Source organism: Patagioenas fasciata, chromosome 6, assembly GCF_037038585.1.
Source record: "Patagioenas fasciata isolate bPatFas1 chromosome 6, bPatFas1.hap1, whole genome shotgun sequence".
NCBI classification, from domain to species: domain Eukaryota; kingdom Metazoa; phylum Chordata; class Aves; order Columbiformes; family Columbidae; genus Patagioenas; species Patagioenas fasciata.
Genome location: NC_092525.1, coordinates 27,068,503 through 27,081,399, shown reverse-complemented (window position 1 = coordinate 27,081,399; position 12,897 = coordinate 27,068,503). Strand labels below are relative to the sequence as shown.

The window sequence follows — 12,897 nt, the reverse complement described above, 5'->3', positions numbered from 1 at the left end:
CAAACTGTTTTGCCGAGGATCAGCTGAAGGGCAGAGGGGAATCATACTATTATTCTCTCTTTTCTTTCTGAAAGGGAATGCAGGGAAACGTCCCGAGGGCTGCCCGGCCAGGCATGCCACCTGCTGCACAGCAGCAGCTCTGCCAGGGATGAGCAAGGAACTTCTGCGACACTCAAGCCCCAGCACCGCATCCCAGGAAGCTCAATATGCCAGTTAAACAGTGAATCCTTTTGATTACTTAGAAAGCTGTCACTTGTTGCTTAGTTGCCTTTGGAGGCACTGATTATAGGAAATGTAATTATAGAAATGAAACCATTTCCCAATGCACGTAATAGAGACGATAAATCAGAGGGAGTGCAGAAAACCAAGATGACTTTAATTGTATGAACAACGCTGTACGCCTGACCTTGCTGAACGTACATTTAGATTAGAAAAGTCCATTTTAAACTTTGTTTCATCTACAGGACACTAGGTAAACACACATATGCTTCTAAATTTAATCTTGATTTCACAATGGTGTTACTGTGGTTTACTGCTCTTTTGTGCAATAATTTTGTTTTCAGTGGAGATCCCGAGATCAGATCTGTGAGACTGTATCTCTGGAAGGCAAGAGTTCTGGGATTAAAGAAAGGTAATGCTTCTCCCCAGTTCTGGGCCTGAAAGGATGAATAAATTCTGAATTTAAGAGTATTCTGTTCCCTGCTCAGAATGTTGGGCCTTTCACAAGGAAGTAACAAATTCCTATAGTCTGGAAAGATTTTGAGAACCAGGTACATCAGGAAGTAGTATGGAAGAACATGTAGCGTTGCTTGATGCACCTTCTTTGGAGGGAAATCATATTACTCTTTAAATATTTGGAGAGGGTAGGTAGTATCCTATTGGAAAAGGGCAGATGGAAGACCCTGTTCTCCGGCTGTTGATAACTTTTTACTCAGGCATAGAAAGATGTCTTTGGGATGGTCTCTGCCTGCTTTGAACTCCCTAGTCATTTGTGCAAAGAAGATAACTCCCATGAAAAGCACAGCTGTTGGGTGTGGGGTTTAGAGAGCTTGAAAATCAGGATTAGTAGAGGAGGAGTTCTGCATTGCCAAGTGACAAGGTGGCACTGCAGTCTGTTCTTGGAAATTGCGTGACACACATTGCATGTGGCCAATGGCAGCAGAGCTGGATACATTCTTAGAATCGTTCCCCAGTGCTGACCTTGTACAAGATCTGCCAGTGGAGTCCACCAGTTCATGCAAAGCACCTTTGTGGCATCCATCATAAAACTGGGCCTGATATTTAGTGATTATAACAGAGCCATTCAATTATTTACATTTTATATTATGTTTACATAATCCTGTAAAAAGTTGCAAAAAATCCCACCTCTAAAATTTAACTTCTGGAAACAGTTTTCACTTACTTTGAAGATTTCCAGAACTTTAGGGTGACAATTCAGCAAAATTCTTGCATAATCTCTAGGAGAATTGTTTACATCAGCAGCATAGCTCCAGTTTCAGGTAGCTTAAACAAGAAAAATACTGAGCCAAGTATAATCTAGCTTCAGGTAATTTAAATAATTGCAGGCTTGTGGGGCCTTGCCAGGTCTTATAATGCAGACATTTAGATCAGTGATGATGGAGAAAGGATAGGACAGAGCTGCCTTGATGGAAGGCTTCCTATTAGCTTTTAGTCTTTCTCCAATGCTCTACTAACAGATTAACAGTGACATAAAAATGCCTATAGGTATTACTTCGTGTGTCTTCATAAAGATCACATAGCATTAGCTGAAAACTTAAACACATCTTACCTGAAAAAAAAATTATTTCACTATCTTGCTTAAGAAATTTGTCAATGGGTAATTAATTACTCCTAAGTATTTTATACATCCAGTCGTCTGTAATGTTGAATAAGAGTCCGATCATTTTTCAGTGAAATGCTTAACTCTTTTATATGGTTTTCTATCCTTTCTTAAAATCGTACTTGTTACTAGCTTTTCTGAGCAGAGGCAGTTCTGTCTGGCATCTGTCAGTGTTATCCTTGAAATGAGAAATTAGATAAATTAGAGCTGGTTTTCTTTCTTACTAGAAGGAAATAAGCTACAGTAATTTCACTACCATATTTAACTCTGCTGTGGTTGTCTAAATAAAGTGTAATTATTTTTATATCTGTGTGTAAGCAAGTATGTCTGAAAGTATACATGCATGCATACACAGACACACTTCACATCTTTTTTCCTAAATAAAATAGTTTGCTTTTCAAAACAAATTGCTTATAAATGAACAAAGATGCTGTGCATGTTTTTTCTGCCATCAACCTGGAATAAGATAATTTGGGTGGGTGTTTGTTGTTGTTATGGTTGGTTTTGTTTTAATTCTTTAGAAAATATTAAAGCAGATGTAAAGGGCTTCAAACCACTTACTCAGCTCATTCAATTAGTAACTAGGCAGCAAAAAAACACTAATATGTTATTTGAAAATATTACAAATATTTAAATGTTCAGTCCTTACAAAGCTGTGTCTTATTTATTAAGTTGTTGGAGAAAAGACATCTAATACCTACATGTGATTGCTCCAGCTGGATTTGAGGAACAAAACTACTTTTTACACACCTTTCTATGGTGACAGATCTAAAAGCTTAGGTTTCAAGTGTAATGGAGATGCTTATTCTGCAGTTGGGAATACCAGATCTCTGCAGTGGATCCCACAGCAGCACACATTTTGATTCACAAATTCTGTACAAATTCAGACACACAGCACAGTCATATTCTGTCCAATTAACCAAGGCGTGCTCTGAAGTTTCTCAAGTATGGTGTTACTTGCTGAAGAATACAGAAAATGAGGCCTGTTCTAAAGACTGTTTGTACAAAGGCTGTTGTTAAACAAAAATTTTGAGCTGGGCTCACCACTGTAAAAATAGCTTTACTGGGTGCAACTGGGTGTTTGTCTTCCAACATAATTCCTTGCTTGTGTGAGCCTGGGGAACCAATTGAGCTGGCTGAAAACCAACCAGTTTTGGGGGAAAGGGAAGGCTATTTATTTTAATCCACATTAGTTTTCAATTTGCTACTAAAAGCTCTGCTGTTAGATTTCCTGTATTCTTGAAGCTGCCCTCTAAATAGCTCTGAAATGTAGAGGTTCTTTATCTGCCTAAGTCAGCTCAACCATTCAGTCTGCCTATTGACAGGGCAGAGATCTCATATCCCCTTCCAGCAAGTCCTTGCTCTACAACACAGCAGTACAACACAAAACCCCCCAAAAGGCATGATTTGGACTGGAATACATTGCTCATCTACAAATCTGGAAGAGACCCCTTATTTTTTTGGATACTATTTCTGTCCAGGATTGTACCACCAACAAGTTATTTCAGTAAAAGTCCTATTCTTTATGAGCTGTCTTACTGCAGAGAAGGCTTCCGTTCACCTTGAAAATGTTCCCATCCGAAGCAATCCCATTACTCCAGCCGGTACATTTCTGGGGGTTTGGAGCAACAGAAGAGAACAGGGATTTACCAGTGCATTTGCTATTGTGAAACTCCCTTCTCAAGAGAACAGGTAACACTGCGGTGTTCTCAAGGATGAAATGAGAAGCTTATTTTCTTCAAGAGCCTCCCTCTGGTAACATCAGAAAACTAAATTATACAAACAATGGGGAACAAAAGAAGAAATGAAAATTTTGCTTTTTCCTATAATTTCTATGTTGCTGAAATATGAGAAGAAACAACATTTAAACATTATTGTGGACTTTTTATAGTCTCAGTTTATATTTAGAAGTAAGCAAGAAAACCAAAAGTACTTTTGGTGCCATGCTTTTATTTAAATGAAAGGAAAAAACTACACTGTACCACATAAGTAGCAATGACAATATTTTACAGCACAGCATTTGAAAAAATATGGAAGCTATGCTCCGTAGAAGTGGACAAGTAAGCACACAATACACTGTACATTTTTCAACAGTGCCCATTAAATCAAAATTAAATAGCTGAATTTGGCTTTAAACAGCCAAATAATAAAAACTAACAGTCATACTAACATTAAAAAAAAAATCAGTAGCTATTATGACTGTTAGAATATGAAATCTTGCTCAAAAAAACTAAGACGAGTTTGGCAATTGAGTTGTAGCAACAATAATAATACCCCTGATGAAAGCACCAGTGTGTTCTGAAAAGGTCAGTGATAAATACTGGCCTTTATGGAAAGCTTTTTTTTTTTTTTTTGCCTTTTTTTTTTTCTTTTTTTAAACATAATCCCAACCAAAGATCCACTGTAATTAGAAAATTTGCAGGCTTAAAAAGGAAAAGTCTATTTAGCTTTACTTTTCCTGTATTAAGTAAAACTTTATACTGCGAGCAATGAAATTTTCAACTGCATTATTCACATTCTACTTTTAAACATTGCACAAATCTCTTACCTGTTGACAAATGCAGATTTCATAATACATTCAGATATATTTAAAATCACTGAAAGAATTCCTGTCGTATTTAAGCTCACTTCGATTAGATTGATGTGTGTGTGTGTCTTTAAGGTGTTGCAAATCTTCGGTTAAATCATAGTACAGATTTTAGAAATAAACACCTCTCATGATAAAATTTCAAGTTATTTACCACATGTGTTATCAGTGAATTCCAACCTCCTGATTTCTTGAATCTCTGTATATGATACACAGTTTCATATTGTTTTTCAACATGCTCCTACAGTGGTATTCGTAGGAACTGTCTAACAGGCAGAATGTGCAAACCCTCTTCCCCTTTTTAATATTTATATCTTATATACACAATATGTATACACTTGAAATATAAGAGTTACATATCCTGGTGATATACATGCACACAGCAGGAATCATCTAACCACAAATAGTTTTGAGCCACATACATATTAAACATGTATTTTAAAGTGTTTTTTTTTCTTTTTTTTTACAGTTTTAACAAATATACATAAATATAAGAACATAAATTACAGTAAAACTGACAGCATTTTTGAGAAAATGTTTATAATCAGATGCATTGATGCCTAAGGCCTTATAATAATTTAAAAAAAGTACTGTTCTAAATTGCTAAATGACATCTCATTCCTGTGCATCTTTTGTATAAGTAAATGAGCACATCATAGTAGTGAGAGATAGTTTCTCTCAAACCAGTTTAATGAGAGAAATATGAACATAGTTTTAGTCTCCCTATGAAACAGAATGGACTACATACTTACAGCACAATACTGTCTTATGTTAATGTAGTTGTCACAACACTGAAACAGAACAGAATCACAAATCATTCAAGTCTTTTCCTGAGAATGAGATTTTTTTTTTCCCCCAACAAATCCTCTGGTGTACATTATCAAAATAGCCACAGATTTAGGGAGGCTTCAAGTTTGTAGTTTCTTTTTTTTTTCTTTTTCTTTTTTTTTTTTTTTCAGAACAGTGCTATGTTAGAAGCAAATTATAAGAGAAACAAACACTGAAACGGAATAATGATCTATAAAATAATCAAACACTGTTTTGAAATAAAATGCAGCCCTTTATAAATAATACTGAAATCTGCCTAGAATTTGTTGTTGAGAATGGTCATATTATAAGTTTATTGAAATGTCATTTAGGCTTTTTTGACATATGTATTTAAACTCACTAAGAGTCACAAGACATCATCTGTTACATCACATCAAGAAAACAATTTACTAAGCCACTGAAAATCCTTAGCAGAAGCCTGTTCTCTAGAAAATTGATTTAAATCTGAAGGCAGGAAGAACAGACAGTGGCCTGGATCTTAAAATCAATGGGAATTAGATACATGACTTCTGAAAGATCTGTGACTTAGTGAATTCTGTGATTCTTCTGAATATTTTTAGTGTTCTGTCAGGCAAACCTCAGGGATCTCGTTCTGAATGTTTCACAAGTTCCTTCCTTGGAGAAGCAGTGCCTGACCACCTGCTCACTCTTATCTGGAACAACGCAAAATAATGCATGTTTGCTCAAACTGCTTTGGAGGTCTACCTAGTCTTTTTACTTCGCATTTTATTGGTGTCACACACATACACATGGTCAGACACTACATCTCAAATGGTAACTTACTGAAACAGGAATGATTGCACCACCTAATTATACCCTGAGTTTTTAAATAATTCATTTAAAGGAAACTTCAAGCAGTTCAAAGGCTTTTCCTTTAGTGTTTAGTCTACAAGCAAATCAGTATTATTTAATTGAAAAATAATTATAAATACTTAGGGGAACGAATCTTGATTGTGTTACAGCACACAATAAGGATCTTGCAAAACAAACCCATTCAGCTGCTCCTCAGACATACATCTTCTCTTTAAGTCTTTATAGTAAGTCAGTATGCAAAGTTCAATGGTTTTGAGAATATTAAGTATTTCTTTAGTGAAAGAAAAAATATTTCCAGACAAGCACAAATACAAACATGTAAGGCAACAGATGTAACAAAAATGTAGTTTGAGTCACTAACGATGAACATTCAGTGCTTCAGTGTATCTAATCAAAATACAGAGCAAATATACTCTATATTGTATTAGCACATACAAACTCCACACAAGTCAAAAATTTCCGTAATCACTCAATTATTCACCTACGCGGTAATCTTCTGCACTCCTAAACACTGTGTTTACATTCCAGTTGGACATGATAATAGAACTTGGTGTCCAGTTTTAAGTTCTAGAAGTTTTGTTGGCAACTAGAAATCTATTTCCTATAGGCAGTAAAGATGAAGTGCAAGTTTATCATAATTGTCTGAAGCAAATTCTTCCCCATCTACGATGCCTTGGTGGGTAAAAGTTTCTTAGGAGTTACAGGTCTCTTGGTTTGCCACAAATGGCTGTGAATGGTGATTGCATCAACACTGGCAGATAAAGTTTTAGCAGGTATGTGGCTAAACTGCTTCCTGTCAGAGTTGTATTTATACAGTCCCTCTATCATTTTCTTTGTGATAGATTTGGGACCTATTCCTGTTAATTTATTGATTTCTTCAGTATCAGGGCAGTATGTATATAGTGATCGGAACTGGCAGCCTGAATCCCGGAACAAGATTAAGAAATTATTTGCATCGGATTTTTCCATTTCCTTTAAAAGAAAAAAGAAAAATATTCACAATATGAATTTTGCATTGTAGTCAGAAAATATTCAGTATCATTGGATTGTCATTTTGAATTTGTTTTCTATTAGAACTGAAACTCACGTCTAACACTTTCCACTAAAAGACCTTCTTTTCAATCATTACGATTTGCTAAGCTTCACCTATCTGAACTTTGACTAAGTAGCTACATTTCCCAAGCAAACCCTTATTTATTTAGACCATTTCAGCTACACTTGTTTAGTTGTACTTCAAGAAAAGACATCCTAACAGATTTATTGTAGACCAAATATAAATTCTTTGATCTGTTTCATCAAGCAGGTCTCATAGTTGCAAGTTTGGCAACAGGTAATTTAGATCTCTCTAGATGTGCCCGAAGGATCCTCCAGAGCTAAAATGGGGTTTCAATCACCCCTAAATCCATTCAAGTTTGGTCAAACCATGAAGTAAGTAGAAGTCTTTTAAGCAAAAGTTTTTTATTAGCTGAAATCTTCAGATTTCTGTTCCACCCAACACAACTTCTACAGGACAGGTACCCTGAGCATTTACAGCTCTACCAACTGATGTATGCTGTTAATACATCCTCGAGTTAGGTGTAACCTTTTTACACCTGTCCTTTCCTGGGATTTCTGGGGGTTACTATGCTCCCAGTTATATGAACTGAAAGAGGCTGTCTTGATTTCTCACTTGTTATTTCCCAAAAGTAGCTGGAAAGGCAGAGAAGGCAGCAGCTAGACATGAATGCAGAAGAATTGCAAACAGAAGAAAGGGCAAGAAATGCTGCTGTGGAATTTGCCCTGGAAAAGGATTTAAATCCAGATTCCAATACCTGTGTTCAATGATCTATTTGTCACAGTTGGTAAAAGGAACAGTTCAATTTCTCTCAGCCCTCAGGCTCCAAGTTATTCCTTTTGCATGGAAACACAACTGGTCCCCAAGTTCTCAACCCTTAAATGTTTGTGCATCTTCAGAAAGGTTTATATCAGCATAATACAAAAGGTTGGAAGACACTTTTCTGTGGTAGAAAGTCCTAAATTTGCCCTACTGCTTGGAAACTGCAGAAAAGCCTAGGAGGGATGTACTTCAGTTCTTTCTGCTCACGTGACCAGTGTGCTTTAGTTCTAAAGATCCCAGTCTGAGGATCAGTACATGCAAGATGAATATTTTACAAGTTACAGAGAAGTTTGTGAGCAAATTATAGAAGTCTACATAATAAAGTTCCCACATTAAACAAGCAGTAACAATTAACATGTCAATTAATTCAGCTTCCTGTGCTGTACGTACAATGCAACAGCTGTTTTTTCTACAGCACTAGAGAACCTTTCTGCCAACACATGAAGTAAGTCTCAGAAGTTAACCAAATCTTTCACCAGGGGCTGCCATAACCTCAGAAGGTCTCTTTCAATATTTGCATTTATAGTTGAGTGTCTTCCTAATGCCTGACTGTGATTTGATGTAGGTGTTTAGTGGAAAAATACCCTTACCTCCAGTATCTTTTTCTTTTGACCTTCATTTACTTTTCCAGCCAAGCAGCAATGTGCCAGCGCATTCTGAATTATATACTTATTGGATTTAGCACTGGGTTCTTTGAAGAGCTTTGGTCCTATGGAGGAGGAACAACAAATCAGCTAAATTAATCAATAACCCAACAAAGAGTTACTTTGAATAGTGTGCAGTGCGTCTGGTATGGATCTTTTGCACGCATAAAAATACAAATCCAGGAATAAAATAGAATTAGGCTAGAGACCACAAATTTCACAAGCAAATAAAATGTGATTCTTTCAGCTGTTACTGCATTTGCTTACAAATGTGTCTTTCATTATTAAATCATTATTATTGGCAGTCTTGGTAAATGTATTTTCTTTCAGAGGACCTCTTCTATGAACAACAAAACATTCTGGATTTTCTAACTAAAATTTCAGTCATCCAGGAGGGAGCCAATTCTTTCTTTTTCTTCATCTACACCTGTGATTTCAAAGGTGAGAGGCAAAACAATGAAGCTGATGCAGTGCTTAGAGAAATCTCCTCTAATTTCTTAAATGTATGTATACTTATACCATTAAAAAACAAACAAACCAACCCCACAGCATTTAAGTACCAATTCCAAATCTTAGAAAGGAGCATAACATACAAGCAATTACCAATTAAATTTAATATTACATCTCAGTTTGTCCATGCCTTGGGAAAAAAGCCTAGAATCAACACAAAAAAAGCTGTATGAAATCTGACTGTGAAGATATTAAAATGTGAAAAAAAGCCGCCTGTTCCGTTCCTAAGAACTGTATGTTCCTTAATTTAAAAATAAAGGTCTATAATAATGATTAAAAGATGATCTTCAGCACTATGGCTCTTATGAGAAAACTCTGGAACAGCACCTAGGCAAAATCTCACTGTCTCTCCTGTGATTTAATTGACATACATGTGGCACAAACTGACACAAACCGACTGAAGTTTCAGGGTTTAAAGACAGGTAAGTAGTTTTTGATTTTTAGAATGAACACTTTGCCTCTCCAGACTCTAGTAATTTCAGCAGGAAGGAGATAAGATTACTTTCAAAACAAACATTTCACAGCACAGACAGAGCTACACAGGCCCATCAATCAAACTCGATCTCCCTAAAAATTATTTTAGTCTCTACCAAACAAAGTGATATTAGGTGGGCAAAAATGGAGCTTTTATAATCCCGATGATGCAAGGTCTTGGCAATATCACATACTGTGTATTTGGAGAAAAGGGATAAGGATACAAATACTAATCGATTCATAGTATAACAAAGAATTAGAATTCAGATTGTGAAGTTTTTAATAAACAACAAAGGATCTGTTTGGAAACAAAGGGTGCAGAATATTTAAATTCACATTACTAAGATTTTTTTTTTTTCCCCTGTTGCAATTTGGTTTTTGCTTTTTGTAACTCTATTCTAAATTGAGCTTAAATTCCAACTCCTCTTGCCTTGCTGTAGAGGCTTCTGAAGTGCACAGTGACCTGGCAGCTCATTTGCTGTTCTGAGCCCAACTGCAGTTTGTTCTGGTTATCACAAACACTACTGGGTCAGTACTTTTATTTTGGATTTAAAATTTTAACCCTGTATTATTACCATCTATTTTAAAGGTGGTGAAAGCATTTCTATGGAAGTGTCCTCAAGTTTTATGAAACCAAATAAAGATAACTGAAAACTTTCCATGCATAAAACCACTAATAGCCAGGTACTTTTCTGAATATTGTTGCTACTGACCTGTGTATTCTGTAGCAGAGGCGACTGAAGAAGTTGTAGATGCATTTTCCCAATCTTTTTCTCCATTACGACTACCACAACGACTTGGAGATAAGAATCCTTCCACAGACTCAGACCTAAACATTAATTTTAAATTCTATTAAAAAAAATTCAATATGAAAGGAAGGCAAACTGTATTAGGGTAGAACACAACGATTTGAATTGTAGACTATAAACCTAAAAGTACAGTATTTAGAGTAGAAATTAACAGATAACTGAGTTTGTATTCTGTATGAAGTATTTTGAGTGATGCAAGAAATCTGCATTTAGGTGAGGCAGATGTTAGAATGATTTTGAGCTACATCTGAAGGAGAGAAACCTACTGGATGTTTTAGACTGTAGAATATTATTACTGAGTGGGAATACTTCTACAGTGCTACTAGCAAAACAATGTTCTCTCATGTACCAAACAAACCAGTTCTTAGCAGAATTGTGAATGCAAAATAAAAATTTAATTAATTTATACTTATCATTATGGTTGGCAGTAAGAACTGCTGTATTTAAGACAGCAAAACGATTTCCTTTCTCATTTTTGTTTTCACAAGCAGCAACTTGTGTGTTTTTTGGTTGGTGGTGTGGTTTGTTTTGTTGTTTGTTTTTTGTGTTTTGTTTTCTGTTTTTTTTTTTTTTTTAATTATTGTGGCTACTAGCAAAGAATAAGAAAAAAGTGGTATTATAATAACATTTATCTGCATGCTAACTTCCAGTAATATAAACAATAGATGAAAATTGAACTTATAATCTAACCTACACTACTTGTGACTAGTACTTGCATGAAGGAGAGCTCAAAGGTACCACTGAAATTCACTCAGTGTGATCATCAAAAGACAAGGAAAAGGTGAAAGTATGGGTTTGGAAAGATATTGAACGTTCATTTTTTCACCTCTGTTACTTTCAGCAATCTGTACTGAACTTAATCACATTAAAAATCTCAACCCCATGAACAAAATCCAAAGCCAGAGGTTCATTACAAGCATAGTCTCCTCTAAAGTGTGTGTAGATAAGCTAAATCAAGCCTGCTTTAATTACCAGTATAGCTGGAAGAAATCCGCCTTTTAATTGAAAGTCATCGCTCTTGAGAGATGACAAGAGATATTAGGATACCTGGGTCACCATATTAAAGTTTCTTATGTAATAACATAAGAGTTCTCAAAATATCAAAGAAATTGAAAAGTCAACTGAAACCAGCTGCAGGCTTGTCAGAGTTGATGATTGATGCATAGTGGCCATAGAAAGATGATACGTAATATTGTAAGATGTAGCACTCCTTGTCAAATCCCTTTTCCTAGTTTGCCTTTCTTCCCTATTTATTTTCCATTAAAAACAGTATTTCTCTGAATAGAATTAAGTAGTTACACAGAAGTAATATTTTTCCTCTGAATTCTAATATAGATTTTGTATATAAAATTAAGAATTTTCTGTTATTTTTACATCATCTTATTTCATTTTCAGGTGATTTTTAATGCAAAATAAATTCAGGTATTCAGAAAAGGCTGAAGTCCTAGTGAACATTTAATACTACCCTGTATGACTGTTAAGGGGAAAAAAAAACCAAAACCAACCAACCAACCAAACAAAACCCACAAAAACCACAACTTCTACGTTAAAAAAAGAAAAGCAGGTTTGTGGCTGCACATAGCATACAGGTCTAATAAAATATCCACAAATTGAGACTTAAATACAAGCAGGTGAATTGAAGAGACTGTGTGAATTGCATTTTGTTTTGATCTCACTTATAGCTGTCCAACTGGTTTACCTGGTAAAATTTGTGAAACAAATGATCGTGGCTTGGCTCCCTAATGCCCAACAGTGCAAACAATCAACATCCTAATGTAGGAAAACATACCTCTTCTTGGAGTACACAATATATACATGACCTCTTTAAAATTCATGCTAGTTTATACAGCTGATCATCAAATTTTATTATATAAAACGGTGATTTTAGCTTTACCTGGGTGTTCTCTTGCCTGACTGCACACTCTCATTGTCCCCTGTATTCAGCGATGCCAATGAAAGACTAGATACTGAAAAAACACGATAAAGCTGTGAACCTGGATAAAAACAAAGTTAAGGCTTATAAACCTATGCAAGTAGTAGAGTCTGTTCATTAGACCCAACACCAGCATCAGAAAGTCAATAGGAGCTTTTATCTAAGAGTCTGACACCCGTACATGATATACCTGCATGCATATGGGGTGCTCTTCAGCTATTTTAAACACTTGCAGACAGCCAGGCACCTACAGCCCCCTGGGGTGGTTTCAGACTACACATCAATGTGAAGCATGGACATGGGAATATTTGTACTATTGAATCAAAGTTAGTAAGTTCTCATTAAACAGAGCTTAAGAGACTTAATTTAAAGCTTGGGATGGATTTTTGGAAGGTGTTAAGGCAATACTTTAAATTACACTAGAAGATGGAGGAAAGCGGCTAGAGAAAATAGAGCAGAATAACAAGGCTATGCAATGCTGTAACAAAAAGGATCACTGAGCAGTCTGGTTACTTTTTTCTAATGGTAAATTTGCAGTAATTCTTCCGATCATTACTACAGTTACACGATATCTGAAAGAATG

General features: G+C 35.7%; 1 protein-coding gene across 4 annotated transcripts in view; it reads right to left on the bottom strand.

The window, feature by feature from the left end:
* Nucleotides 1-3,770: 3,770 nt before the first annotated feature.
* CAMSAP2 (calmodulin regulated spectrin associated protein family member 2) overlaps nt 3,771-12,897 on the bottom strand; it is an 85,388-nt gene continuing 76,261 nt past the window's right edge. For 2 of the 4 annotated variants that reach the window (XM_065841754.2, XM_065841756.2), the window contains 4 exons: nt 12,276-12,375; nt 10,286-10,401; nt 8,535-8,653; nt 3,771-7,040 (listed from right to left, as the gene is read on the bottom strand). In XM_065841754.2, the coding sequence (XP_065697826.1) occupies nt 6,732-7,040; nt 8,535-8,653; nt 10,286-10,401; nt 12,276-12,375 (644 nt within the window). In that variant the 3' untranslated portion in view covers nt 3,771-6,731. The remainder of the gene's footprint in view (nt 7,041-8,534; nt 8,654-10,285; nt 10,402-12,275; nt 12,376-12,897) is intronic. The other 2 variants (XM_065841755.2, XM_065841757.2) reach the window with 1 other exon arrangement.